We start from the raw sequence: 27,597 nt of genomic DNA, 5'->3' as shown, positions 1-27,597 counted from the left end.
CGCCGTCACAAAAAACCACTTTCCGAACACTTCTACCTCACTCGCTAACCGTAGAATTCAGCCACTTCCCAAAAACCAGTTTCAACAATTTCCAGCTCACCAGAACCATCGATTATCTCAACGACCTCCACCAGCACTACAATACGTAAATCAAAAAACTTACCCTAGAAATCCAACAAATCGTTGGGTTCGTTATCCAAATGATCAGCAAACAATTCCGAGCTATCAATCGGCGTTTCAACAACCGAATCAACAACTCTCGTGTTTTAATTGCGGAGGATCATATCCGCATCAAAGAGGTAGATCTGAATGCCCCGCAAGAAACACAGTTTGTACATATTGCGGAAAACTGGGTCATTATCAAAAAGTTTGTAATTCCATGATTCAACAACAAACCTCACCGCACATTGCAACACTGGCACCATCGAATAACTCTGACACTAGCAATCAAGACTATGGTGATCCGTACACTGTTGAAGAACCTGAACCACCTACATACATAGGAGTAATATCAAATAAAACGTTCCAATCACCACACCTACTCCTAACTAGAACGTTCCATATCAACGGGGTCCATTTCTCGGCATTACTTGACTCTGGTGCCAGCGTCAACATTCTGGACTATACAACGTACTCCTCCCTACAGCCCCAACCTGAACTGCAGCACACTTCCATCCAAGTTTATCCCTTTGCCTCCATCACACCTTTGTCCTTCTCAGGAAAATTCCAAGCAAAACTATCATACAGAGATGTCGATTTGCACACTACTTTCCATGTGCTGAACAAAAACGTACAAGCCTTTAACATTATTGGAGTACAAGCTCTACATGACCTCGGATTCTTAAAAGGAATTTCTACACTTTTCACTAAATCCGATGAAACCTCTGAAACGAGTCAATACCAAACTATTTAAAAAAAATTACCAATTATCTTCGAAGGCATTGGTAAATTGAAAACCTCTCAAGTACATCTTTACTTAGATCAAACAACTCATCCGGTAATAATAAAACACCACCGTATCCCCTTTCATCTTCGAGACAAAGTCTCAAACGAAATCAATTACCTAGTTGAAAACAATATCATCGAGCCTGCTCATGGTCCAACATCGTGGCTTTCCCCACCAGTCATAATTCCAAAACCCAACGGACAAATTCGTATCTGTGTCGATATGCGTGAGCCCAACAAAGCTATACAACGTGTGCGCCACCCGGGCCCAACGACCGCGGATATCATCAACGCCATGACCGGAATGACCATATTCACTAAACTAGACCTCAACAAAGGATACCATCAATTAGAACTTGACGAAGCTTCAAGAGACATCACAACTTTTAGCACACACCTTGGACTATACCGTTACAAACGCCTAATCTTCGGTGTTAACTCTGCGTCTGAAATCTTTCAGAAGGCAATAGAGAACGTTATTGGAAACACAAAGAACACAATCAATACATCGGATGACATCCTGATAGGAGGAAAAGACATCAATGACCATGACAAAAAACTAGAAGTTGTGATGCAACGTATCGCAAACTCCGGGTTGACCCTTAATGAAGCAAAATGTGAATTTGCCCAATCGGAAATCACATTCTTTGGTCTCGTCTTCTCAAAGAATGGCATCAAACCCGATCCGAAAAAAGTCGAAGCTATCAACATCCTTCCGGCACCTAAAAATGTGCAAGAACTTAGAAGTTTCCTAGGATTATCAAATTATTGCGCGCGCTTCATTCCAATTATGCAACAATAACGGAACCCCTTCGTAATCTCACTAAGAAAGATATCGAGTGGATCTGAACAGACACCCATCAAAATTCAATGGATACCATTAAAGAACACTTAACTCAATGCACCAACCTTCAATTCTTTGATAAGGACAAATTGTCAACTATAGTAGTTGACGGCTCACCGGTTGGCTTAGGTGCTATGTTACAGCAAACTGATAATAATGGAAACGAAAATATCGTTGAATTTGCCAGTCGCGCGCTAACCCCGACGGAGCAACGATATTCTCAAATTGAACGAGAAGCTCTAGCCATAACTTTCGCTTGCGAAAAATTCCACCTATATATCGCCGGATCACAGTTCAAAGTCATAACGGATCACAAACCTCTCGTCCCGATTGTCAATAATCCTCGTTCTCCTGCCTCAAGCCGCATTCAGCGCGGGCTTTTACGTCTTCAGCAATATAATTTCACACTAGCCTATCACCCAGGGAAAACAAATTCTATGGATTATATGTCGAGACATCCTATCGAGAATACTGGTGACACCGTAGAAAACCTGATAACTGCTACCTTATCATGTCTCGGTGCTATTACTCTTGCGGAAGTTCAAATAGAAAATGCCAAAGACCCCCTATTAAACATTATCCGCGAAGCATTAAACAAATAACGAGATATGGAACACCTATCAGCCAGATGAACCGGACTTGAAAAGATGGAATGCGTACAAATTTCAAAGAAATGTAATTTCTGAAGACGAAAATATACTACTACGTTCAAATCAAATCATTCTTCCAGAATCTCTCATTGATCGTGCCATCGCAATTGCTCACGAGGGTCATCCAGGTATCGTCCGCACTAAACAAACTCTCAGGGACAGAGTATGGTTTCCCAACTTAAACGACCGAGTCAAGACGCTTATTGACAACTGCATACCCTGCAAATCCAACACCCCGAACAACCAATACGAGCCACTATCTATGACTTGTCTTCCTAAACATCCGTGGCACTTGGTATCGATCTATTTCTTTGGCCCTACGCCTACTGGAGAACATGTGCTAGTAATCGCCGACGAATATAGTCAGTACCCAATTACAATAACTCAAAAATCTACAACTGCCACTTCAACCATCAACAGCTTGAAGAACCTATTATCTATGTTTGGAATACCGATCAAAGTAAAGAGTGACAGTGGCCTTCCTTCAACAGTAGCCAATTTGCCGATTTTGCGAAAGAATTTGGATTTGAACACCACAGAATCACTCCCCGCTGGCCACAAGCGAATGGATTAATAGAGCGCCAAATGCCGATACTTGGAAAAGTTATAAGAACGGCTCTTCTGAAATTTTTACTCGATGTTCAGGGCCTGATTTCCAACTAAACACGCCTAATTCCAAATACCTGACATGGTTATTGATCTAATTCATTACTCATAATTTAATTTAATTTAATTTTTACTTGACTTTGGACTTTCACCTATTAGCTGCCCTTATCTTAACTTTGGAGCCCCTTTAATATGATTTCCCATCAAACCCAAAGAGCAAATGAAACTTTTGAAACTCACCAGAATCGTCTTCAACGAAGGAGAGTTCGACAAGGTACGTTGCGGAAAAACAATTCGCTCAATTTAAAGAACGAATTAGCGATTACCTATGATACCCAACTAGACTATTACCATTTTTCTCAAATAGTCATTGGTTAAATGTTAAAGGAGTGTGCCTTTTGCCATGCCCTAAAGTTTACAGCTGGATTATGTTGTTCTTCGGGAAAGGTTTCGTTATCAGAGCTCCCAGAGTTGCCGGAACCCCTAAAAAGTTTAATGGTTGGAAATCACCCTGATTCTAAAATATTTCTAAGCATGATTCGAAAATACAATTGCAGCTTTCAGATGACGTCATTTTGTAACTTCTGTTCCCATTTGTTGAAGATAAGAAACGTTATCGGCTTTTTCCCGTTTCGTTTTTTAACAGGTTAAATTGTTAAATGTAAATAAGATATTATTTTTAATAACTGCTAATCTTGTTTACTATTTTCTAAACTGGTATATATATATCCGCTTATAGCGTTTATTATCGTGTCATTATGTTCTGTCATACCATCTTGTACAGTATTCGTTATTAATATGTTTTAATTAAAAAACGTTTGTTATTTTAATTAATATATTATGACTTCTTATTAGTTCGTCAGTTTAGTGTAGTGTAGGCTTTGCTCTCATCATTGGTGTTTAAAAACTCCAATAGGTTATGGGCACAGCACGCTTCCACTGCGCCACAGCAACACTGATGAACTAGTCTACTGCCTGCTGTATCCGGTATCCTGGTCCAAGTTACCATCACAGTAATTCGTATCCTGGTCAATAGTTCCCGAAAGCAACCATGGATAGTCTACTGCACCAAGACGTTGAAAAGCTATCTGATCCTCACCGTAGGAGACGTTTACGAGATACTGACTGGTGAATGGCTTGAACCCACGGGGCCATTATTATCAGCAACAGCAGAAGATAAGTCAGAATACACCTCAAACAAGAAAAAATGACGAGTGGCATTCAGTACAGTCCAAGAAGGTCCAAAACATGATTACAAATTGCGAGACACCGAAGTAGATGTGGGACAAACTACTTGAATTTTTCGAGCAGAAGTCGTCCAACCGTCTGCGTAAGCTTCTGGCGCAACTTATGCGAACTACGAAGTCACCAGACGTCAACATGGCTACCCACATTGCCTGATGTGTTCTCTCTGGACAGACATCTTGTCAACGGCACAGACAGAGAAGAACGTAACATTCGACGAGTGCATCCTCATTGCCTGCATCTAAATTTCCGTAAGTTCACTACTCCAGCGACTCATCAGATTGGAAACAAGACGCAGATGACAGCGGATGGTTAAGGAGACATAAGGATTCAGTTCCGGATTGGAAAGAAACTCTATCATGAGGTCGTTCACAATGTCCGGCACATCCGTAACTTTGCCTGCTACGTTTTCTCACTGAAAAGCGCAATGAAGAGTAACACCAATCTGGTGTTCAAGGTCAAAGCAAATTCTTGCGGTCTCTATGAAGTTGTTGGGGGCAAACGGAACCTTCGTGTATCTGGCAAGGTCGAGAGTCTGTATCTTCGGGATATCGAAGTCGAGCAGCCATCATGTTCCGCTCACATCGCAGCAGATTCGAGAAATGACCGGAAAGCAGATCTCCAAGTTTGGCATGAACGCATGGGTCATCGGCATAAACGGCATGTAGCAGCGACGTTACGGAGACTCGGATACGAAGTTCTAAATCAGACATCTGAAAAGCTCTGTGAAGGGTGTATCTACGGCAAGATGACTAGGCACAGTTTCAGCACTCGTTTGGAAAAGGCTACGAAACCAGGTGAAAGGATCCATTCAGATATCTGGGGACCGACACCGTCCATGAAGGGGAAGAAATAGTACCTCCTATTCAAAGACGAGTATTCCAGTGTTCGAGCCGTATATTTCCTAACGAAGAAATCCGAAGTCATCAACTGTTTCAAAGATTTCCTTGCCTTTGGCCTAGCCCGCAATCACACAGTATAAGAGCTGACAGTGTTGGGCACCGCTCATCTCATTGTGAGCGGATTTGTTATTATGAGCGAAAATGAGCGGTAAAATATCTTTTTAAATAAAAAGAGCGCAAAACAAAAATGAGAGGAGCGAAAGTTTTAGCGCTCAAAAAAGAGCGGAAAGAGAGGAGCGAAAATTTTACCGTTCAAAAAAGAGCGAAAAGAGAGGAGTGAAAATTTTACCGCTCAAAAAAGAGCGAGAAGAGAGGAGCGAAAATTTTACCGCTCAAAAAAAGCGAAAAGAGAGGAGCGAAAATTTTACCGCTCAATAAGACGTGAGCGTGAGCGTCTCTTTGACGAAAATGCCCAACACTGAATGAGCTGGTCACGGACAATGGAACTGAATATGACAACGAAGAATTCCGTCAATGGACGTCTCAAGAAGGGTTACATCACCGCAAGTCCATGCCATACACGCCCGAACTGAACGGGGTCGCTGAACGAGAAAATCGTACGATCATGGAGTCTGTAAGGGCCAGGTTTCATTCCAGATCGGACCTACCACCGAAACTCTGGGCTGAAGCCGTGAATACGGCCGTTTATATCTTGAACCGAACAGCACCGAAAGCTGTCTGCTCATTCATAATTATCTCTATAAAAAGCTGAACGTTTCAGTTAAAGAACATTCATATTCAAAAGTCTGCTATTTCTTCACACATTTAGTTTACAGGTATTAAAGTAGATGGCGCTATCTTTTCTAAGCTCGAAGCCTATTTTGGGCTAAAATTTCAAATGAAGGCATGGAAATTGGAAAAGTTTTGTAATATTTCCCTGACAAAAGCGCTATTGGACCCACATCGACCTTTGGAGGACTCTGTTAGCAATCGAGGTAGCCCGAAAAAAAATGCCATAAGGACTAAGTACTAAGTCGTGAAAACTTCAAAACTCCTAAGTACTTTGTTGTATCTTTATTTGGAGTAAATACAACTCATTTTTATACTATACAAAACTATTTATTAGTAATTTTATCACACACTTATTAAATAACAAAAGCGCTAGAACGGCCGTTACCGAACTGGCAGCTTGTATTTATTTGAGGTAGAAATCAGGTCCTCTGTCTTGAGAACTGACTACTGGCGCCGTCTATACAAATATACAACATACTTTTTAGACAGACTGTTATTGTCATGTTTGGATATATGCTTATTAATTAAGTCACTTATAATAAACGTGATAGAAATTAGGTTTAGTTTCAGTTTTGACGGTACCAGTATGGCCGGTAAGTTGGGGTAACGCCGTATATTTAAAATATGATATTCAATTTGGTTAATGATCTTTCTTTTCTTCAAGAAAATACTGTTTTTTATCAGATCATTAATTTTGTAATGACTTTGGTATTTGGATACCTGATAAGTCAAGTACACTTGATTTGAGTACCTGTTTTTAGCTATTTAATAGTTTTTGTTTAATCACATATTATATCTGAAAATTGTACAATTTGTAAAATTACTTTGACGAAACTGATAACATTTTTACACCAGCACTAATTTTTCTTTATCAATAAAAAATAACCTTAGACACAAAGACTGAATTAATTTAAAAAAAATAACATTTGAACTATATTTTAAAATTACAAGGTCTGATAAAATCCCTGCTTTATTTTAAAATTGCGAAAACTTCGACAAAACGCTAAATACAAAAAACATAAAAAGTGGGTGCTTTCGCTTAAAAACGTTGTACTACTTAGTATAGGTTAAATAAATCTATTTTTCGTCGGGAGCTCTGCGGCACTAGAAAGGTAGTAAAAAATCAGGTCGAGTGTCGTGTCGTACAATTATCCGCTCGTTAAAGATTCTGGTCTAACTCTGACTTTGGTTTAAGCGGTCGACGAAAAGGCAGCCAAATTTCTTATTCTAATTCTTATTTTAATTTCGTATCGAAAATTAAATTATTTTGGACAGATGTAAGTAGTTTTCTATTAATATGCAAATGAATCGATTGTATTTACTGTGTAAATTAAGAATACCACTATAGCCATCATAAATGTTAAAAATGTGTAATTTATTCGTTTCTTCGGGAATTCATGGTACAGCAGTAATAGATTTTCGAACCTAAATCAAAGATATTATAGAACTCCGTACGAGGTATATATTATCTTTGCGTAAATGCCCCAACGAATAACGCTTCAGTTGTGTAGCGTTGGTCAACCGAATTTGAAGCAGCAGACGAATTTATATAGCAGACTACGTTTCAAACCTATGAGAGTCCGGTCCAGGCTTGGAAATAAGCGGTGGTCACTGGGTCAAAGACCAGTTTATTAATTACTCGGACCAGTTTTTTTATTCAAAAGCTAGGGGTTCACTGGTCCAGTGTCCAGTTTATTAATTAAAAATTATCTACCCTATTATTAACCAACTGGTCTACGTGACCACTTAAACAATTCAAGAGTTGGGAGTCACTGTCCAAATAGACCAGTTTAGAAATAAGCCTTATTTCCAAGCCTGCTCCGGTCATGATCGAATTTGGATCAGTGGCGTGAGATACATTGAGTTGGGAATAAATAGAGGTACAAGTAAATCTGGCTGGCGCGGTACCAATTTCGTTCAATGAGGAGACTTTATCAACTTTATCGTTCTACCGTGGCGGCATCTGTCTCTAGTGGTGGCAACTATATTGCAATTGAATTTTTTCGCAAATCTGATGCGAAATTGAAATGTATGATTACTCGTAACAAACAAACATTTGAAGTTGTTTAAAAATAATTTTATTTTGTCAAAACGATCCTTTTTAACTCAAGTTACGGTGAGTTAGCTAATAATTATTTATTTTTAGCCATATAACTTTACAGATTATAGATGGCGCTACCGCCTAATTATAAAGATGAATTTCGTACAGTCTTATCAGAACAGGTCCCGCGTAACCATGGCAACCGAAATCGTAATTGTAATTCTAGCAGTATTATTCCCAATTCAATGGTGAGATATTAAAATATTTATCACACGATTGATGTTTTCAAAGAGCCTATGTAATTATGAATCTTTTTCACGGAGATTCCCCACGTTGCGAAATACTTAATTGGAGCTATGGGATAATTGCTCAAGAAAGCTGTTTTCCTCTTAGAAAAGCACCTGGTACATAAGCGACGATATTCTCGTGAACTTCTAGATCGGAATGCGAATTTCGACCGAAACAATGACTTAGCGAGAAAGGGGTAGAGTTCCTACTCGAATCCGTTGAAAAATTAACCTTATACAGAAATGTAATTTAAAGAAATAAATTTAATTCTATAAACGAACGCCCTTAAAAATAATAAATAGTAGAAATATTTAGGTTTCTAAATACTGCATCGAACGATAAAACAGTGTTTATTCAACTAGCGAAAACTCCCGCGAAATTCGCGGATAGCAGCTTATATCGATAGAAAGAGCGCACATTTACTTGTAAATAGTGTATATTTTTAAGAGAGTCCACTGGACCCGGACCCCTCCGCCGATCCATTTTTTCGACGAGTCCAGGACTTCCCCCTTTTTTCGGCCCCCTCGTTTAAATTTATATGTTCGTTAATCTCTCTTTATTTCTCCATTTTATATTCGAAAATAAATGTGACCTAACCAGGCTAAGCCTATAAAATTTTTATTGTAATTATAAACGAGACAGTCAGAAATCGAACGGCAGCATTATTTCATTATATATTCTCAACATCAAAGTTTACATATTTTTATATATATTCGCACGTGATCGGGTAAATTAAAATGCTCGTAAATATTTTCACAACTAATTTAACTATTAAAGTCTTCATTTCAAATCCATCGGACTTAATTTTTTTTCTACCTTTATTAATTTTAATAAAACTAAATTTTAGTATTCAATGGCACGGGCCACACCTGTTTAAGTTAAAAGAGGTTTTTCCGTGATAGGCCTAAGTTTTCCAAATTTTTCATTGGTCATTGTCAATTTCTATACACTCTTTTTCGCGGTCTTTTCAACCCCTCTTTTTGGCCGCCCGCTAGTCGGCCATTACCGGGAACCACCGGTGGGGTCTAGGCTCGGGTCTTTGGTCCCAGGATATGGAGAATGGGGGTTAAGGGGGGTAAACTCAACATGAACGCGCCCAGAAAAATTCCCAAAAAAAGAGTGTATAGGCTTCACAGATAGGGGTCAGGGCCCCAGGGGAGCTCTAGCTCCGTGGAGAGTCTGACTAATATTCGGAGAGCTTAAAGACCGAGACCAGAGCGAATTTCCACCCCTCTTATCCTGTACTTAATTTTATGACGAGTGACAACTGATTGACATCTCTGACAACTTGAATGACCGCCTGGACAATTCCATGTATTGTAGCTTACCTCTTTTTTTGATGCTCATTGTATATATTCTATTCAAAAACAGTCCGAGCCGTCGGTCAAGCTGTCGACGATGTCACTCAATTTTGCGGGGGTCTAAATTAGCGCACGAGAAAATGGAATCTCTGTTCTCGGCCTTTAAATAGTGGCGGTCAGTATACACTATAGTATACAGATATCTCAAAGAGAAAAATAATTCTACTTTTCATTTAATTCTCGTAATTTTTCCTCTTTTTACACAGCTAACGATATAATTTCAGGGAGTCCCGTGGACTCTTTGCCCCTTCTAAAGACATTTTTTTAGGAGTCCCGTGATTTTTTTCAGGGTTTTTTGACGCGTGGACTGCCGCTATTTACAAGTCTGGGTCTAGGTACAAATGCACTCTATCTCCGGGAGGAGGAGATATCGAATGGTCCGGAATGGAAAGCTCTAGGTAGTTGCAATAGCCCTATTCGTAGAGTGACTACAGCTGTCACGGTTGTTGCCACCCAGAAACTGCTAGGTAGGGATGATAATAAATCGAGTTTATCACAGCAAGCGACCTCGATATACGAAACAAAAATGAGCGTAGAAGTGGCAATTGTTGATAAAATATTATCTTTGGATTTAATTTATTTATCGTGATTTAATAAAATTTGCCTTTCCTTGAAATTCCCGTTATTAATATTTTTCAATACTTTGTCCGTATACAAAAACGTTGCTTCAAATCGTCCAATTGGAATATCGTTCTAATATATATAATGACAGACTGTAAAATAATGTTTAGGTCTTATCATCAAAATTGTAAGAAATAATGGATATTTGAAGCTGCACGCGGAAGATATAGTTATAGCGTTTTAAAATGTGCCACGTATAAAAAAGAGCGCGTGTTTTATGTTTTGAATTTGAGAGTTATATTTTAGGGTTTGAAAGAGAAAAGACGTTTTGTTGATTCCGAGTTTTATGATTAAAAGTATTCAGTGAGAAAGAGTTTAGTTTGTTATAAATCACAATACATTTTATTACATTTGGTGGCAGAAGTGGGATTGGACGTGTCAAACCAAGTTATAATACAATCTGCAAAAAATAAAATACTGGAAAAATATGCCTCGACGTCAACCAGATCCTGGGGGCCTATTCTTGTCTTGGCGATACGCATGTCGTTATGGCGGAATCGATAAAATATCGCCATAACGACATCGACCGGCGAAAACCGTATTCTTGTCTCCAAAACTCACTTCGACATCGCCGTATCGCCAGCGAATTATAACGACAGGGCTGGGGATGTCGGAATCGCGTTTCTTTGTCGTTATGACGTCATTTTTCGCTTCGAATCGCGGTATTTTCAAAATGGCTGCTTTACAGCTCGCATGTTTTGAGTTTTAGCGTCTGTCAGAAATGGAAGAAACGAAGAGTTTGGGGTGGGAGAGAGTTCTAAGAGATAGATCAAAAGCTTTTGAACTTTCGGAAAATTAGTTTAGAAGTTTATTTCACCTAGATAAGTATTTAGTAATAGAGATTTGTGAGCATCTAAAAGCGACGTTAGAGTCAAACGCGTCTAACGTAAGAGTTACGGATCTTCCTGTAGATTCAAAGGTGAGCCATGAATTTAAGAATTAAAGTTCGTAATTATTAGCGTTTTAATAATTATATGGTTCATTAGGCGTTAGTTGCTGTTCGATTTTGTGCTTACCAGAAAGCAGCTAGTTGGCAAAGGTTTGTTTCTTGATGTCAGTCAGGCCACGGTCAGTTGCTGTCTGCATCAAGAAACCGATGCAATAAATAGCATTTTAATGCCAAAATGGATAAAATTTCCACTGAGTAAAGGGAAGCCACAAAGTTGAGGTAATTATCAAATCTTCTCATAGCAGATAAATATTAATTTAACAATGCGTATAGATTTATGGAGAAGACCAGATTTCCCGGGGGCCATTGCTACACATTGCAAATGTTGCTCCAAATTCACGAGATTCAAATTATCGTGAACATTTGTACATTAACAGGAAAGGATACCATTCCTTAAACGTGCAATTGGTAAGCTTTATTTATATATCTAAATAATATACATGTACATTCAAAAATGTACATAGTTTTTATAGGTTTGCGATTGTGATATGGTAATTTTGAATGTCAAAGCCAAGTTTCCTGGGCGTACTCATGATGCCCACATATACAAGGCATCAATGGTTTCAAGATATCTTTGAAAAAAGTTACCTAGCAACCAAGAACTCTAGAGATCATTCCTAAGGTAAGTTTTGAGTATTAACTTCTCAAAATAAAGGTAAGTATGAGGGTGTATAGGTAACAGAAAAACAACTATTTTTCTTTTCAAAACTTTATTAGTGAAATTGTAAAAGGATTCTTAAAAATAAAAAATTTTAATTTTTCACTTACTTTGTTTTAAAACTAAGCATATGAAACTCAAATAGTTTTTACAATACAAATTCCCCTTTGAGAACTAGCTATATGGCACCAAGTTTCCAACTGATCTTCCATTATCTTAGTTTGCTTATCAAGATTTGAATTTATTTTCTCAAGAAATTGTTGAGCCCTTGCATATGGCCCTGTTGCCTTTGTTGGTTGCGACCTTAAACGGTTTAAGCCAAATTATCTTTTCCAAATTTTAAATATTTTTAAAGTAAATGATTTTCTACTTACCTCGTGCAGCTGGAGAAATATTTTTACCTTGGGAGTGATTAGAACCAAAGAATATAAAGCCCCAGGAATGGAAGGATTGATATTATTGGCCGCGTGTTTTGGCCGAGCTAGAAACTTCCGGCAAAGCAAATCAGAGTAACTGGAAACGGTTACCGCAACCAGGTCTCTCTTTGAAAACGAGAGGTGCAAAAGTTCCACTAGACGGAGCTACACCTTCCTTTCCTGGGGCTTTATATTCATTGTTAGAACTCACAGACGCTACTGGTAAACTATGATTAAATCTTGGAGATCTGCGGGAATGGGAGCCAGTGGGAGAAGAATGGGCGATAGTGACTGAATATGGAGGAGCCATTGTTGAAGAAGCTGCGAGACTTTGATCTAAAGTAGCCAATGCCGCATCCATTTTCTTCAATTATCTGTTGTTAAAATCAAGAAATGTTACCATGAAATGTATTCATGAAAGAATACTTACCCCAAAACCAGCTTCTGGTACTTCGTAGTGGCCAAATGTACCCCCTAGGCCGCTCAATAAACGAGAGCTGCCCAGCATTTGCTCGACCTTCCTCAGTTGTCTTAGTTCTAGTTTGGGAAGTTCCAGTCAGCCAAACTCTGGAACATTTATGCATAAGTAATAGAAGTAACAGTATTTCTATTCCAAAAAAATTACTGCACCTCCAGTACGGTCCACAACAAGCATTAAGCCTTTGGACAAGACTAATGCACATCACGGTGTACTGTACGCCTCGTTTGTACAGTTTGCATCAAACTTACGGCTAACGAAACGTTCATTAGCCTTCATGTATTCTAAAATTAAAACCTTTAGATTTCCGCAGAATTTTGTGGCGCGACTCAATGTTATTTTAAAAAAAAACTACCAACGAAAAACAAAAATGACAACTGCGAAAACGTAAACAAACGCAAAAATATTACAGCAGCCGACATAAATAAATAAGTGCGATTCGTATTGGACGATTAGAGGGGCACGTCACCGGATGTTGACGTCACAACTCGCCTGGCGGTATTTTCGTTTTTACGACATTTCTGATAGCGACAGGGGGACAAGAATAAGGTTCCAAGCGAATGTCGTTATCTCGAATGTCGGTATGGCGAAGTGATAAGGCGGAATCGTTATGTCGTAACCGAGACAAGAATAGGCCCCCAGATGCTGTTGCTATGCCCGTGTATCGGCCGAGTCTTAGTGCCACTCCTGAGAAGTACGATGGTGATGGCCATTTCGGAACATGGATAAAATACTTTGAGGTGTGTGCTGTAGCGAACGAATGGGACGACGACAGGAAGAGACGAAATCTCCCTACATTTTTGACGGGTCGGGCCTTCAACACCTTTGATACGCTAACACCGAATCAGAAGGGAACGTACGTTAATCTAATTAATGCAATGAGGGACGCTTTCGTTCAACTGGAAAGGCAAAGAGTTTATGTCACGGGATTTCGTGCACGATTTCGGCAACCGGGTGAACATTTGGACGATTTTTGTCAAGATTTACGGCGGCTAGTAGAGAGAGCGATGCCAGGTCTGGGAGCTGTGGCTTATGAAACATTGATTCTGGAGCAATTTCTGTATGGTTTACAACCAGAACTGCAAGACCGGGTATTTCAGTCGAACCCTAAGGATTTGAATGAGGCTTTGTCTGTCGCGAAACGGTTTGAAGCACTTAATGATAGTACTCCTGAAATCCAAAGACCGAGCAAGTCTTCGAACGAAGACATGGATTCATTGAAGAATACGGTTTCGAAGCTGGCAGCTGAAATCGCGGAATTACAGTTGCAAAAATACCACCAGGAATCGGGTTCGACTCGTCAGGGAATGAATCCTAATGCTACAGAGTTCCAGCCTCCACGATTCCATCCATCACATTTCGAAAGTGGAAGACAATTCAGTCAACCTCAGCCCTACCCGGTAAACGTTTACCAACCATTTTACGAGCCGCGTGCATTCGAATCAGGTCAATATTACCCAAAACCCAATGTGATTTCACCACTTTTTGAACCACCTCAGTATCAGTATAGTGACTCGAGGCCAACTTGCTATTATTGTGGGAGAAAGGGTCATCTGCAACGAGATTGTTATAAACGTCAAGCCGACGAGAATCGGCACCGGGAAGACCACCATCAATTTCAACGCCGGACAGATCTTTATTTGGGTCAAAATGGAAATGTTCAAACTAATCGTAGAAACCAAACTAGTCAAATTAAAGGACAAGATGGAGTGACCTATTATGTTGCTATAAAAATAAATGGAGTTCAATTGAATGCTCTCGTCGACAGCGGATCGTCTATTAGTATCATTCGATCGTCTTTGGCTCGTGATCTTGTTTCCTTTGACAATGGTAAATTAGAAGGCAAGCAACCTTTAATTTATTCAATTACCGGGGAAGTTATTTGTGTTCTTGGTGTAACGGAAGTAGATTATGAATTCGGATCAGTCAAGCAACGTTGGGCTGTCCATATTGCGGATGGATTAGTCAACGACTGTATTATTGGTTGTGATCTACTCGAAGAATTGGGAGCCGTTTTAAAGTTTAATGATAAAGTGTTAGTTATTGGCGATAATACTATGTCTCTGACACGTTCACAACACTCAAGCGATCCGGTAGTTTGCCGCGTTACTCTGGCTGAAACCGTCGAAATTCCAGCTCTACACGAATTGATTATACGTAAGAAAATGGGTCTTATTGAACCCACAGAAGGGTTTCGTCACTCGAACGCTGTAGCACTTGGACGAACACTGGTCAATACTAATGGAGACGCGCTCTACGTCCGAATATTAAACACTGGGAATTCACCAACAACCCTATTTCGCGATTGCGTTATCGGTACTCTTCACGAGGTGGAAAAAATTGGCGGAAATCAAGCAACGAGATCACGTGAGCACTCGAAAAATACGTATTTATTGAACAAATTTACCCTGAATAACTGTTCGCTTCCAACAACCGATAAAAACACTTTGCAAAATTTTCTTTTGATGAATACGGATTTGTTTGCCGAAGATCAATTTGATTTAGGACTAGTTCAAGACGTCCAACATCGTATTAATACTGGAGAAGCTCCTCCAATTAAGAAGAGACCTTATCGAATCCCAAATTCGCAGAAAGAGATCGTTGATGAACAAATAAAACAAATGTTGAAAAGTGAGGTTATATCTCCAAGTTCAAGTCCTTGGGCCGCTCCGATTGTTTTGGTCAAAAAGAAAAATGACACATGGAGATTTTGTGTTGACTATCGGGCCTTAAATGACGTCACTAAGAAAGACGCCTATCCTTTACCAAGGATTAATGAAACATTGGACTATTTGTCAGGGGCAAAGTTGTTTTCCACACTTGACTTGGCCTCAGGCTATTGGCAAATTGAAGTTCACCCCGAGGATAAGGAAAAGACTGGATTTATAACTCAACAAGGTTTGTTCGAGTTTAATAAAATGCCGTTTGGACTAACCAACGCACCGTCTACTTTTCAAAGACTTATGGATTGTGTTTTACGCGGTCTTCAGTGGGAAAGCTGTCTTATCTATTTGGACGATATTATAGTGTTTTCGTCCAATTTTTACGAACATTTATCGAGACTGGAGCAAGTGTTTGTTCGAATCCGAAGTGCTGGACTTAAAATGAATCTTCAAAAATGCAATTTCTGCCAAGATGAATTGGAATATCTCGGTCACATAGTGTCAGCTGACGGAATCAAACCCAACAACAAGAATATTCAAAAAGTTATTGATTGGCCAGTACCTCGTACAACGACTGAAGTTCAATCATTTTTGGGACTCGCATCATATTACAGACGTTTTGTTCGAAATTTTGCGAGCATTGCTACACCACTGCACGTGCTCATGAAGCCGAAAACTCAATTCGAATGGACAGCATCGTGCGATCAGGCTTTTAATACCTTAAAAACCTGTCTAACATCGAAGCCTATTTTGGGATATCCAGATTTCAAGGAAGAATTCAGGGTTGAAACGGACGCTTCGAGTACGGGAATTGGATCGATTCTCTCACAGGTTCAAAATGGTCGGGAGACCGTCATTTGTTATGATAGTCGAACCTTACATAAGAGTGAAAGGAACTATTCGACGGTCGAGCGAGAAATGTTAGCCGTAATTGACGCGGTGGAAAAATTTCGGCCTTATCTATTTGGCAGACACTTCGTTATTATCAGCGACCACAATCCGTTGGTTTGGTTGCGAAGTATGAAAGAACCCCGAGGGAAATTCGCCAGATGGATACTGAAACTTGAGGAGTATGACTATGAAATTCAATATCGATGCGGAAAGAAACATGGAAATGTTGATGGTTTGTCACGACGAGCGTAACAGCCAAATCACGACTCCGATATAGTTACCACTCACCACGTTACAAACGCCGTATTTGATTACGGGCCTAAGTACACCACGCGTGAATTCGCGGGCTTACAACAACGTGACGAATCGATTAAAAAAATAATGAGCGTTTTGGCTACTCAAGCCAGACCAACGTCGCGGGAATTAAGTGGAGAAGGAAACGAAAGATTCCGATCATTGTGGAAAAACTCGACGGATTTATTTGTGGAAGATGGACTTTTATATCGTAAAAAACAGAATTCGACCAATCCTCAGGTTGTAGTCCCTATGTTTATGATCCCAGAATTTTTACACTACTACCACGATGAACCAACTTCCGGACATCGCGGCACTGAGAAAACCTTGAAAGCGTTACAACAAAAATTTTGGTGGCCTCTTATGTCCGAAGACGTAACCACTTATTGTCGGGAATGTATTCCGTGCGCAAGAACGAAACCACCTCATTGCTACGACGTCGCGCCTTTAATAAATATTTCCATCGGTCGCCCATTTGAGCAGATCGGGACGGATATCATTGGACCGTTGCCGCTTACCGAATGGGGGAACCAATACATTCTTACCATAACCGATTATTTCACTAAATGGCCAGAGGCTATCGCTTTGCCCGATGAGAAAACTGAAACAGTTATAAAAGCCCTTTTGACTTATGTCGCTAATTGGGGAATACCAAACGTCATTATAACCGATCAAGGTGGTAATTTCGACTCCAAAATATTTCAAGATTTCTGCGGAAAACTAGGGATTTCACGGCATCGCACTTCATCATATCACCCACAGAGTGACGGCCTGAGTGAAAGGCAGAATCGATCTCTCAAAGAGAAAATTACTATGTACGTATCAGAAAATCACAACGACTGGGATGTTTGGTTGCCTTACACGCTCATGTCTATCAGAGGTAGTGTTCACAGCACGACTGGACAAACACCGTATAAATTGGCTACCGGGAGGAACGTTAAGCTTCCTCAGGATACGATTTTGAACTTGAAAGAAAATACGTTTGGTTCGGCCCGAGAATATATTGAATTTGTCGAAGGAGAAATGACGAAAATAAACAAAAAGGTTATGGAGAATATTCAAAAGAAACAAATGTATCAAAAAGAACAGTACGACAAGAAAGTTAAATTCAGTCCTTATGATGTAAATGATCGCGTCTGGTTATTCAACCCACATTGCCCACCTGGAACAAGTTCGAAGTTTTTACAGCCATGGACTGGCCCATACACGGTTAAAGAGAAGATTGGATTGGTTAACTACAGAATAGTACGAGATCGCGATTTCAAATCCTTCATTGTGCACCATAATCGATTGAAGAAATGTTTTACACCACCAACTACGCTACCAAAAGAAACTGAAACTGAAAACAACGCAAAACCCTCGAACGTGGTACCAGAAGCAAATAAACATCCACAGATAGCCCATTACCGTGATGGTTTCTTTGTGGAAGAACGAAGAAAAGAACCCCTACCCAACGTCCACGAAGAGAACGAAGAAAACCCGACATTTCCATAAATGACTATGTGATGTTTTAAACACGAGGACGTGTTTCATCCTTAAGGGGGGAGATATGTAAAATAATGTTTAGGTCTTATCATCAAAATTGTAAGAAATAATGGATATTTGAAGCTGCACGCGGAAGATATAGTTATAGCGTTTTAAAATGTGCCACGTATAAAAAAGAGCGCGTGTTTTATGTTTTGAATTTGAGAGTTTTTTAGGGTTTGAAAGAGAAAAGACGTTTTGTTGATTCCGAGTTTTATGATTAAAAGTATTCAGTGAGAAAGAGTTTAGTTTGTTATAAATCACAATACATTTTATAGTATACAGATATCTCAAAGAGAAAAATAATTCTACTTTTCATTTAATTATCGTAATTTTTCCTCTTTTTACACAGCTAACGATATAATTTCAGGGAGTCCCGTGGACTCTTTACCCCCTTCTAAAGACATTTTTTTAGGAGTCCCGTGATTTTTTTCAGGGTTTTTTGACGCGTGGACTGCCGCTATTTACAAGTCTGGGTCTAGGTACAAATGCACTCTATCTCCGGGAGGAGGAGATATCGAATGGTCCGGAATGGAAAGCTCTAGGTAGTTGCAATAGCCCTATTCGTAGAGTGACTACAGCTGTCACGGTTGTTGCCACCCAGAAACTGCTAGGTAGGGATGATAATAAATCGAGTTTATCACAGCAAGCGACCTCGATATACGAAACAAAAATGAGCGTAGAAGTGGCAATTGTTGATAAAATATTATCTTTGGATTTAATTTATTTATCGTGATTTCATAAAATTTGCCTTTCCTTGAAATTCCCGTTATTAATATTTTTCAATACTTTGTCCGTATACAAAAACGTTGCTTCAAATCGTCCAATTGGAATATCGTTCTAATATATATAATGACAGACAACCCTAGTAATCACGTAAGCTATTTTAACCTTAAAAATAAACATAGATGGCGTTAGTGCGCCGAATTCGCCTCATATTATCGTCTTTTTTTTTCGTTCCGCAATCTGTAAAGTGTAAATCAAAGACTATATAACGCTTCGCTTACTAGACAGGCGTGTTCCTAGGAAAAACCTGTTAACACCTCTGTAGCACTGTAAAAGCTGGGGTATTATTTGGACCCGCGGCTAGAGGCGCCACTAGTAACACAGCTCAAGGTAGGGGAAATTTTGGGCCAGCGTCGAGATGGAGCCACAATCGGTATGCAAGTTGAGCCATAGAACACGCCTGTCTAGTAAGCGAAGCGTTATATAGTCTTTGGTGTAAATGCTAGAGTGTCCGTGAGTGAACTCTCGCCAGGATGGTTTTCCTAATATTGTTCAGTAACACTTTGCCTTCATGGAGGTACAGGATTTCATTTTTTGCCACGAAGGCATATCTTAATAAACTATTAAGATTCGATTTTTATTTTAACTACGGTATTTTCTTGAGCCAAAATATCGTCTAATTACTAAAGATTTACCGCAATTTCTTTTGATTACCAGTAATTTTCTAATTTATATAGGAATGTTTTTCTATTTTCAGTTAGTTTAGAATTTCCGTGTTTATTTCTTAGAAATTATTTTTGTATTGAAATTCTGATTTATTTAATTATTATCATTATTTATAAAGTTAATATGATTGGCAATAAATTTTTATGATAATCCCATTATTGCGTATCATCATAAGTATCATAAAAACAGTTAGTATGACACTTTCTATGGTTTAAATGCTAATTTTTTGACCGAACCTTTTTTCGCGAAGCTCCAACTTGGACCTTCAACCGAACTGAGTCCTTAGAACTTTGGAAGTAGTATATTTCTCATATTGGGCATATTAAGACCCTAGGGGGCTCTGTGCTGAAGTAAACCTTGATTTCGCATTAACTCTGCTAAATGTAATTTACGGTATGATATAAGGTAATTACCCTGGAATTCCACAACTCTAAAACGACTTTCATAATTCAATTTAATGTAGTTTCAAACGTCAACGTACTTAACTTCGATTAAGTCTATGATCTTAAGAATCTTAAAAATCAACAATAATATCTATAGAATAGTGGGATATTTAAATATTTTTTGATTTTGCAAAAACATTAGTCTACAAATACAGTACATTCTGACCGTAAATTGATTAATTATCATTTAACTTACGATTTCCAACGGCACCGGGAAATTCGGGAATTCTGGTTGATGACAAAACTCTACTGATCATCGGCAGAGCGATGGAAAACAAAATATAAACCAATCTATGTATATAAAATCTGATGTTTGTATGTTTGTTACCTTCTATGCAGTATGCACGCCCAAGGTAATTGTCCGATTCGCACGAAATTTGGCCTGTGGCATTGTGGCCCCTGCCGTCAGGTTTTAGGGGCGTCTTGAGATTGCTAACCTTCGTGACCACGGGACCCATAACCGGTGACCGCAAGACCGAAACCTCTGACCAGAGTTGCCATTATTTATTGAGGTTCGCCAGCCCAAATGATAACAAAAGTAGCCCAAAATACCGCCCAACACTAAAAAGTACTTTACGGAAATAGCCCAGATTCTAGGATAATAAATATAGGAAAAAACCAAAAAGGCATATAGTGAATTGCACTTTATTATTAAAAACAAAGTTATCAGCCAAAAATAATTACTTACAGTATTTACAAATTATTCATATATCGACATATTTAAACTATTAATTAGTTTTTTTGGAGGTACAAATTCCGAGCTCTTTATGTTTAATCGAGAAAGTCCAAATCTTATATAAAGAATACTGCGTAAGAGAGTAAGTCCCATCTTATTTCTTTCTTTATTTTTTACCAGCGAAACTTGATGCCCCTAAGACCTGACGGCAGGGGCCACAATGCCACAGGCCAAATTTCGTGCGAATGGGACAATTATGCATAAAACGTAACAATCTGACAAACATCAGATTTTATATACCCCAATTTACTTAATTAGTTGAAAGACCGGCCTCCAGAGGGATCGTGAATTACGTCTATCATAAATGTTTGTTGCATGAAAACCAGCAAAAACGGTCTCTGCACGTGCTCAATTATCAATTACTCCCTAGAAAGCGTCCAGTTATAAAGGAGTACTTTCTTTTGGCGAGCAGCATTGCTTAAGTTGCGTTGGGTTCTCTCCCCACTGGTTTAAGGGGTTTCCCCCGCTCTTCGGTTTCCCCTTCCATAAAAACTTGTTGAGATTAACGGTAATAGTTAGTTTGGCATGAAGGGCTTGCTACAACCAGGGAACACTTAACAGAGGGAAAGGCAGCACAACGTTAAAAACCCAGCTGAATTTTCCCTTCGCGCTTCGCCAAATATCAGGCTCTATACCGTAAAGCGCAGGCGCGAGTGACGTATCGCACCACGTGTTAAGTGTTCAGTGCTCTCCCGACCTCTCCATGTGGAAGGATTAAGTCCGGCATTGTTAGCGCTGTCAAAATTGTCAGCAGTTACAATGCTCTTGAGTACCGCGAAGTCCGAATTACGAGGTGACCGTCGCTATCAATATAAGTACGTAACTTATTCGAAGCACGCGCATGCGCAAAGGTAAAATAAGCCTGCGCGTTTAGAAACGAGCGAGAAGGTATTTTCGGGCGCTCTCCGCCGGGTCATTGCCTTTCTCTTTGTTAAGTGTTCCCTGCCACCACCCTCCTATGCATTGTAACCCGGTCACCTGTTTAAAGGCATTAAAAGTCGCTTGATGACTTAGGCCTAAGGTGGTGCCTTGGGTATTAGCCTAGCTGATTATTATTATTATTTATTATTATAAAAATTACAGCCTTAATTCTTTTACTGTCAATAGATATTCACGACTTCTCTTTCCAGAATATATCTGTATGATATCTCAATCACTGAGGAAAATGCCTTTGAAATTCGCAGCGAACATATCCACTTTGTTTCTGGAGAACGAGAGCCTACTCGACCGTTTTCAGACTGCTCAGGACTCGGGTTTCGAAGCCGTCGAATGCCAATTCCCCTTCGAGTTCCCCGTCGAAAGTGTCGCTGCTGCCAAACAAAAAACTTCGCTTAAGCATGTTCTAATTAACTCTTTTCCTGGTGAGTGGACGATCCTTCTATGACAAACTAACAAGCTCGAAAATATTTTTCGGAGTTTAATGCGCTCTAAATTACCCATTCAAAATAATTTGGATCCAGCGTCCAAATTTGGATGCAGCTGGATTCAAGCGTTGAATTTCATAATTTTTAATTGTATCAAATAAAAAACATTTTGCATTGTGTTTTTAGATCAAATCCGAAATAAGATTTGCCTAATTTTGGAATTCAATTTGATTCACCATTTTCGTCGGTTTAATTTTACTTTCACCGTTTCACGTGTTTCAGGTTCTTCTGGTGAATTGGGTTTTGCATCCAGACCGCATTTTGTGGCAGAATTTCGAAGTAGTCTTGATCTTTCTATTAAATATGCCAAGGCTTTGGATTGTAAGAAGTAAGCTCTCCTGCAATTTTTGTAACTTTTAGCAAGCGATAAAATATTCCATAAGCTTCTTAGCTATAATTGACTATAATGGCCGGATACTCGCTTAATGTCTGCTATGGAGTTAGCGAGGGTTCTAAAATTTAACATTAACTTGAGGTTTAAAATTTGTTTAGGTTAAATTAAAACTAAATTGTCTAGGGGTTTTAATTACATTAAAATTAAATTTTTCTAGGGTTTTTTACATTAATAGTTGCGAATTGTCTAGAGGTTTATTTAAATTAATATTAGCGAATTGTCTAGAGGTTTATTTATTTGATATTTACGAATTAACCACAACGAACTAGAGATTACCAAATAAACTAAATAATTTTATTTAAAGTTTTAAACAAGTTAATACTATCCAACATTACAAATCTAACTTAAAACAAAAATCTTAGATTATTGCAACTTGGTCAGTGCACGCGACAGCTTTTGCGTTAAAAAAGAAACAATTAGCCAGAAGGGCTGACTTTAAATTTAGCACCAAGGAGTGCTTTTACGGATGCCGTTTTGGCTAAGAGTTCAAAACAATACTTATTGGTTCGATGCGTCCGAAAACGTCTCCATGGGTCCATTGGACGTCGGGATAAGTTCATCTATTAAAGTCCGGAACGTAGTTGCGTCGCTAAGACAATGGTAGTTGGCGACGAACCGGAACCGCAGCGTGAGCGGCCGATAACCATAAAATCGACTCCGCTGGACAATACTGGTACACCGTTAGATTTTTTTTCATGTTAGCCGCGTGGACACGATTTAACACGTGGTAAATATAGAGTTAGGAACCCAGCAGATTAGACTGTTGGAACTCTTGTTTTTCACGAACTTTTTGCATACTAGTTCTAGGTACTTCTCTCTTTTATTGGCGGGAATAACGTATTTTTAATACCTTCGTACACCAGGGGGTTTTACCCCATACTTTCCACATAATAAGTACGTCACGCGTTTCTCAACTTAGAGCAAAAGCAAAGCATTTATACACTCTTACCATAGTATGTATCAAAAATAAAACGGGGGGGGGGGACATATTTACAAAGAAAGGGGGGACAAATACTGTCTGGGCTTACACTCGGTATATTCCCAATGGATCGAATCAAAAAATATACTTTCCCAATTGATCGAATTCTAATTTTGCAATCCCATTGGGTCGAATCCCATTTATTCGAAAATTGAAATCGGTTTATTTCGTTAGGTTAGGTTAGGTTTCATGCGCTCACTTGTGAGCAAACAAAATGTCGGTCGAATGAGATTCGATCCAATGGGACAAAAACCTTACACTCTCTGTATAGTAAAAAAAAATTCATTGGCAATCTCTTTTTTTGGTTGGAAACTTCGAGTCAAGAATAGGAGGGGGGGGGCACCCTTGGCACCACCCTAGGCCGAAGTCGTCTAGCGACTTCTATTGCCTTTAATTCAGGTTGCCGGGTTAAATTGTGTAGGAGGGTGTTCGCAAGCCCCTTCATGCCACGCGAGCCAAAAGATTTTATGGAAGGGGGAAACCGAAGAACCGGTGGGGGAGGATTGAACTTGCAAACTCTACGCGGAAGGAGTTGTTCCGAGTTTTCACCGAGTGCCACAAGCTGGGATCGAACGTAGCTCCTCTTGCTGCGAGGTGAAAGTGCTCCCAATTCCCAGCAGCCTCTAGCAGTAAGATCCTTCCCCTAAAACAAATAAAATATTCCGGTATCTCATTGGTTCCCGGAAATCGACACGATTGAAGCGCGCGCCGGTGATGTTTTTCCTTCCCCCTCCTCTCCTGACGAATGTAACTAGTCCCCACGATGGCCAGGGATCGTCTCCACATAGTAATTGTTACCAAGAATAAATAAATACATTCTTTCGTAGAATTCACGTGATGGCTGGTTTGAAAACTAAATTCATTTTGGACAATGAGATGGAAGAGGTGTATGTGGACAATTTGAAATACGCTGCTGAACTTTTGGAAAAGGTGCGCTATACGTTCTTCGTTTGCTTGTCTCCTCGTGGCACTACAATTATTGTTTTGCTGATTTCAGGAAAATATCGTTGGAGTTATAGAACCGTTGGCTCCTGTCATAAGTGCCCAGTATTTCCTTCAAAGCTACGATAAAGGTCAGAATTAATAGATAGAATTTTTTTAAATACCTTTTTGTTAAGGTCTGTATTGGTCATTATCTTGTTTTGCCTAATGGGCCCTTGGTACAAAAAACGATTACTTGGTTACTTATTCTCAAATTTCTGTGTTCTTTTCGAAATTTGCTAGACAAACATCTCGCGATCCATTGGGTTTAGAAACTAGGTTTCAATAGGAAATTTGCTAATCACCACTTTCTTGCCAAAGTAGTTTTGAACCACGTCTTCAAAGATATTCAAAAATGACCTTTAGAAATAACTTGAAACTGAATCAGCTTAAACCAAGTCTTCAAGGTCGTCCAATTTTACAAACTGGAAAAACTTCCACCATAAAGAGTTTGTCTAGCAAATTTCGATATAACACGAATTGGTTTCGAGTTATGTGCGTTTTTTTTTTCAATTTTAATTTTAACGACCTTTGTGATTTTAAAAAACCAATTTCTCGACTTCCTATTGGTCTAATTCGATCGAATCAAAACTAATTAGACCTACAATGTGACGTGAAACACTTTTCTAATTGGAACCAACTTTCTAACACTTACGGTTCTCGAGTTAGTTTTTGGATGACCTTGAAGACATGGTTAAAGGTCTTCGACATTTTCGCATTAGGTTTCCCCCTACATCTTGTATACGACTTGAAAATTTCAAAATCGTACCTAAAACAGATTTTGAGATATTCGCCCTGGTTCATTTTTTAGTGGACATCATGTATTGTATGACCTTGAATGCCCCTTAAAAGCAGACGAACTTTCTCTACAAAAGCTGTGAGGATGGTACCAAGGGTTAATTCTATGCTGAAATATTCTAAGTAACTTCAATACATTCTTGAAGATACTGATACAGTTTGATTTGCGTAAAGCCTGACCATTTAGCCTAGGTGGAAGAACAAAATTACACTAACAATACCTCACCGAACGTGTTTGCTTAAGCTGAACTTAATGAGACCTAACACTATCTCACTTTATCTCTTCTGAACGCATTAAGTCAGGGGGATAAATTTCAATTTCTTTCTTTGACTCTTTTGAAAGTCAGCGAGGCCCTTTAGACTTTGTTCTTTACTATTAAAGGTAGGGTGCTTTTTAAATAAAATAAAGCGCTGTATCTACAATTCATTATTTTGGGACAAATTTAAGATAGGTATGGCGCATTTTACTAATTCTTAGTACGTGGATATGCACCTACATGTAATGTAAAGGTAGGCTCAGGGAAATAGCGTAGAAGCCAAAAGATTGTTCCCAGTGCAGTTCCCCCAAAGACCGTTACCAGAGCGATGCATATTTGCCGCTGTTAACCGACGCTTGAGAGAACATGGACAAATTATATCAGGACAAACTCGCGAGAGAGTGCAAAAAGTCCCGGAATACCTTGAGAAACAGGTATTTACACCAATTTGATTTAACAAGTTTTTGATTAAAACATTTTATTCGATATGATTCGTCTTACCTTTTAGTTAAGTAAATTACTTTACCAAAGTGGATTTAAACAATAATTACACGAGGTTCTTACCATTGTCGAAAACGATCCCGATATCCCGTTATGGTTTGGCGCATTCTGCATGGTCATCAATTATACCCGTATCAGCTTCAAATGGTTCAACCTCTGAACGACACAAACTATCCTAGTCGAGTCGACTTCTCTCAGTGGTTCTGTTAACAGCCGACTCAACTTGCACAACACTCACCAGTGGAGTCAAGATAACCCCACGGAACTAGTGTTAGATCTCATTAAGTGTCGTTGGCTGTGATATTGTTGGTGACCATTTAGTTGATCCTCTATTCCTTCCGCCTAGGTTAAATGGTCAGGCATACTTACGATTTCTGCAAGATAATTTATCCGTGCTACTTGAAGACTTGCCGTTAGAAACTAGAAGGTGCATGTGGTTTCTGCACGATGGAGCTCCACACCTTTTTAGCCGCGATGTAAGAGCTCTTTTTGACGTGAATTTTCCTCTAAGGTGGATAGGTCGTGGTAGACCAGTTGTGTGGCCAGCACGATCTCCATATTTAAACCAAAGTTACTTTTTCATCTGGGCCCTTCTGGGGCTATCTTAAAGACTTAAAAATTGTTAGTTTACTAGACTGAAGTTAAGGATGTTGACGACCTGCGATAACGCATAATTGATGGCTGTGAAACTATCCGCATTACAGTTGGAATCTTTGAAACAGCTCGTTAATCGTTTGTATTAGAGCCGGAGGTGGCCATTTTGAACAGTTTTTATTAAGTTATTAAAAAAAAACAGAATTCGAAGTACTTAAAGTGTTGGTTGCACGAAAAATCGATAGTAATATAAACGAAGGAATGTGGGCTTTTTTTGAAGCCCAGGACGTTCTCTTTCCAAAAATGTCATTGTCGAAACAAATTTGTTGTATTAACTTTGAGTCCGAAACTGACCTCTTTCGCACCTCAAAATCCTGAAATTTTCGGCGAATTTCTCTCCTTCGTAGCACGAGCAATTTGGGGCAAATCAAAGCTGTAATTTTATTCCTAAAATAGAAGGAACTGAAGTGGAGGTATTCTGTTTACTTGTAGAAGTTTTCATACCAGAGATTTTTAATCATAATATTAGGCTTATTATTACGCGCACGCTAAGCGGCGCGCGCGACCCGACGTTTTTCTACTACGTAGGCTTGTGTATGCCTATTTAAATTGGCCTATTTAAAGAAATGTATTACAGATAATTAGCCAATGATACGCTTTGCATTTTCTGACGTCATGGGTGCTGAGAAAGTCTGGAAATTCACCGAAAAACTCGATTTCCACCATTTCGACTTCTTGTTATAATAATTCAAAGACCACTTAACCGATTTTGATGAAATTTTCTGTACTTGCTATAAAATGTTTGCTCTTCCTAATGAATCATTAATTAGCCATAGCTTAAATTTCGTGCAACCAACACTTTAATATTTATGTCGATTCATTGTAAAACGTTTATCTAAGTGTTATTATCAAAAGTCAAAATTTTAGCCA

The 27,597-nt window shown here is 39.1% G+C and overlaps 1 protein-coding gene and 1 long non-coding RNA gene across 8 annotated transcripts in view; one reads left to right on the top strand and one right to left on the bottom strand.

Annotated features, from left to right (window-relative positions):
- Positions 1-7,105: 7,105 nt before the first annotated feature.
- Gip (hydroxypyruvate isomerase-like protein Gip) overlaps positions 7,106-27,597 on the top strand; it is a 33,538-nt gene continuing 13,046 nt past the window's right edge. The window contains exons 1-5 of one of the 6 annotated variants that reach the window (XM_090165319.1): positions 7,106-7,201; positions 21,870-22,100; positions 22,386-22,491; positions 24,364-24,466; positions 24,534-24,609. In XM_090165319.1, coding sequence (XP_090021445.1) covers positions 21,881-22,100; positions 22,386-22,491; positions 24,364-24,466; positions 24,534-24,609 — 505 coding nt within the window. In that variant the 5' untranslated portion in view covers positions 7,106-7,201; positions 21,870-21,880. Of the gene's footprint in view, positions 7,202-18,630; positions 18,654-18,889; positions 18,985-19,111; positions 19,302-19,357; positions 19,412-21,869; positions 22,101-22,385; positions 22,492-24,363; positions 24,467-24,533; positions 24,610-27,597 lie in introns of those variants that run through there. The other 5 variants (XM_090165323.1, XM_090165320.1, XM_090165318.1 and 2 more) reach the window with 5 other exon arrangements.
- LOC149955541 (uncharacterized) lies at positions 11,993-13,015 on the bottom strand. 2 transcript variants are annotated; one of them, XR_016478111.1, is made up of 4 exons: positions 12,889-13,015; positions 12,689-12,825; positions 12,217-12,632; positions 11,993-12,145 (listed from the first exon to the last, which is right to left on the bottom strand). It is a non-coding gene; the product is annotated as an uncharacterized LOC149955541 (long non-coding RNA). The 2 variants fall into 2 exon arrangements; XR_016478110.1 differs by having other exon boundaries at positions 11,993-12,632.

This window comes from Leiobunum rupestre, chromosome 2 (genome assembly GCF_980474605.1).
Source record: "Leiobunum rupestre chromosome 2, qqLeiRupe1.1.hap1, whole genome shotgun sequence".
Lineage (NCBI taxonomy): Eukaryota > Metazoa > Arthropoda > Arachnida > Opiliones > Sclerosomatidae > Leiobunum > Leiobunum rupestre.
Note: the sequence above shows the minus strand (reverse complement) of the source record. Positions and strands in the feature narration are given on the sequence as shown.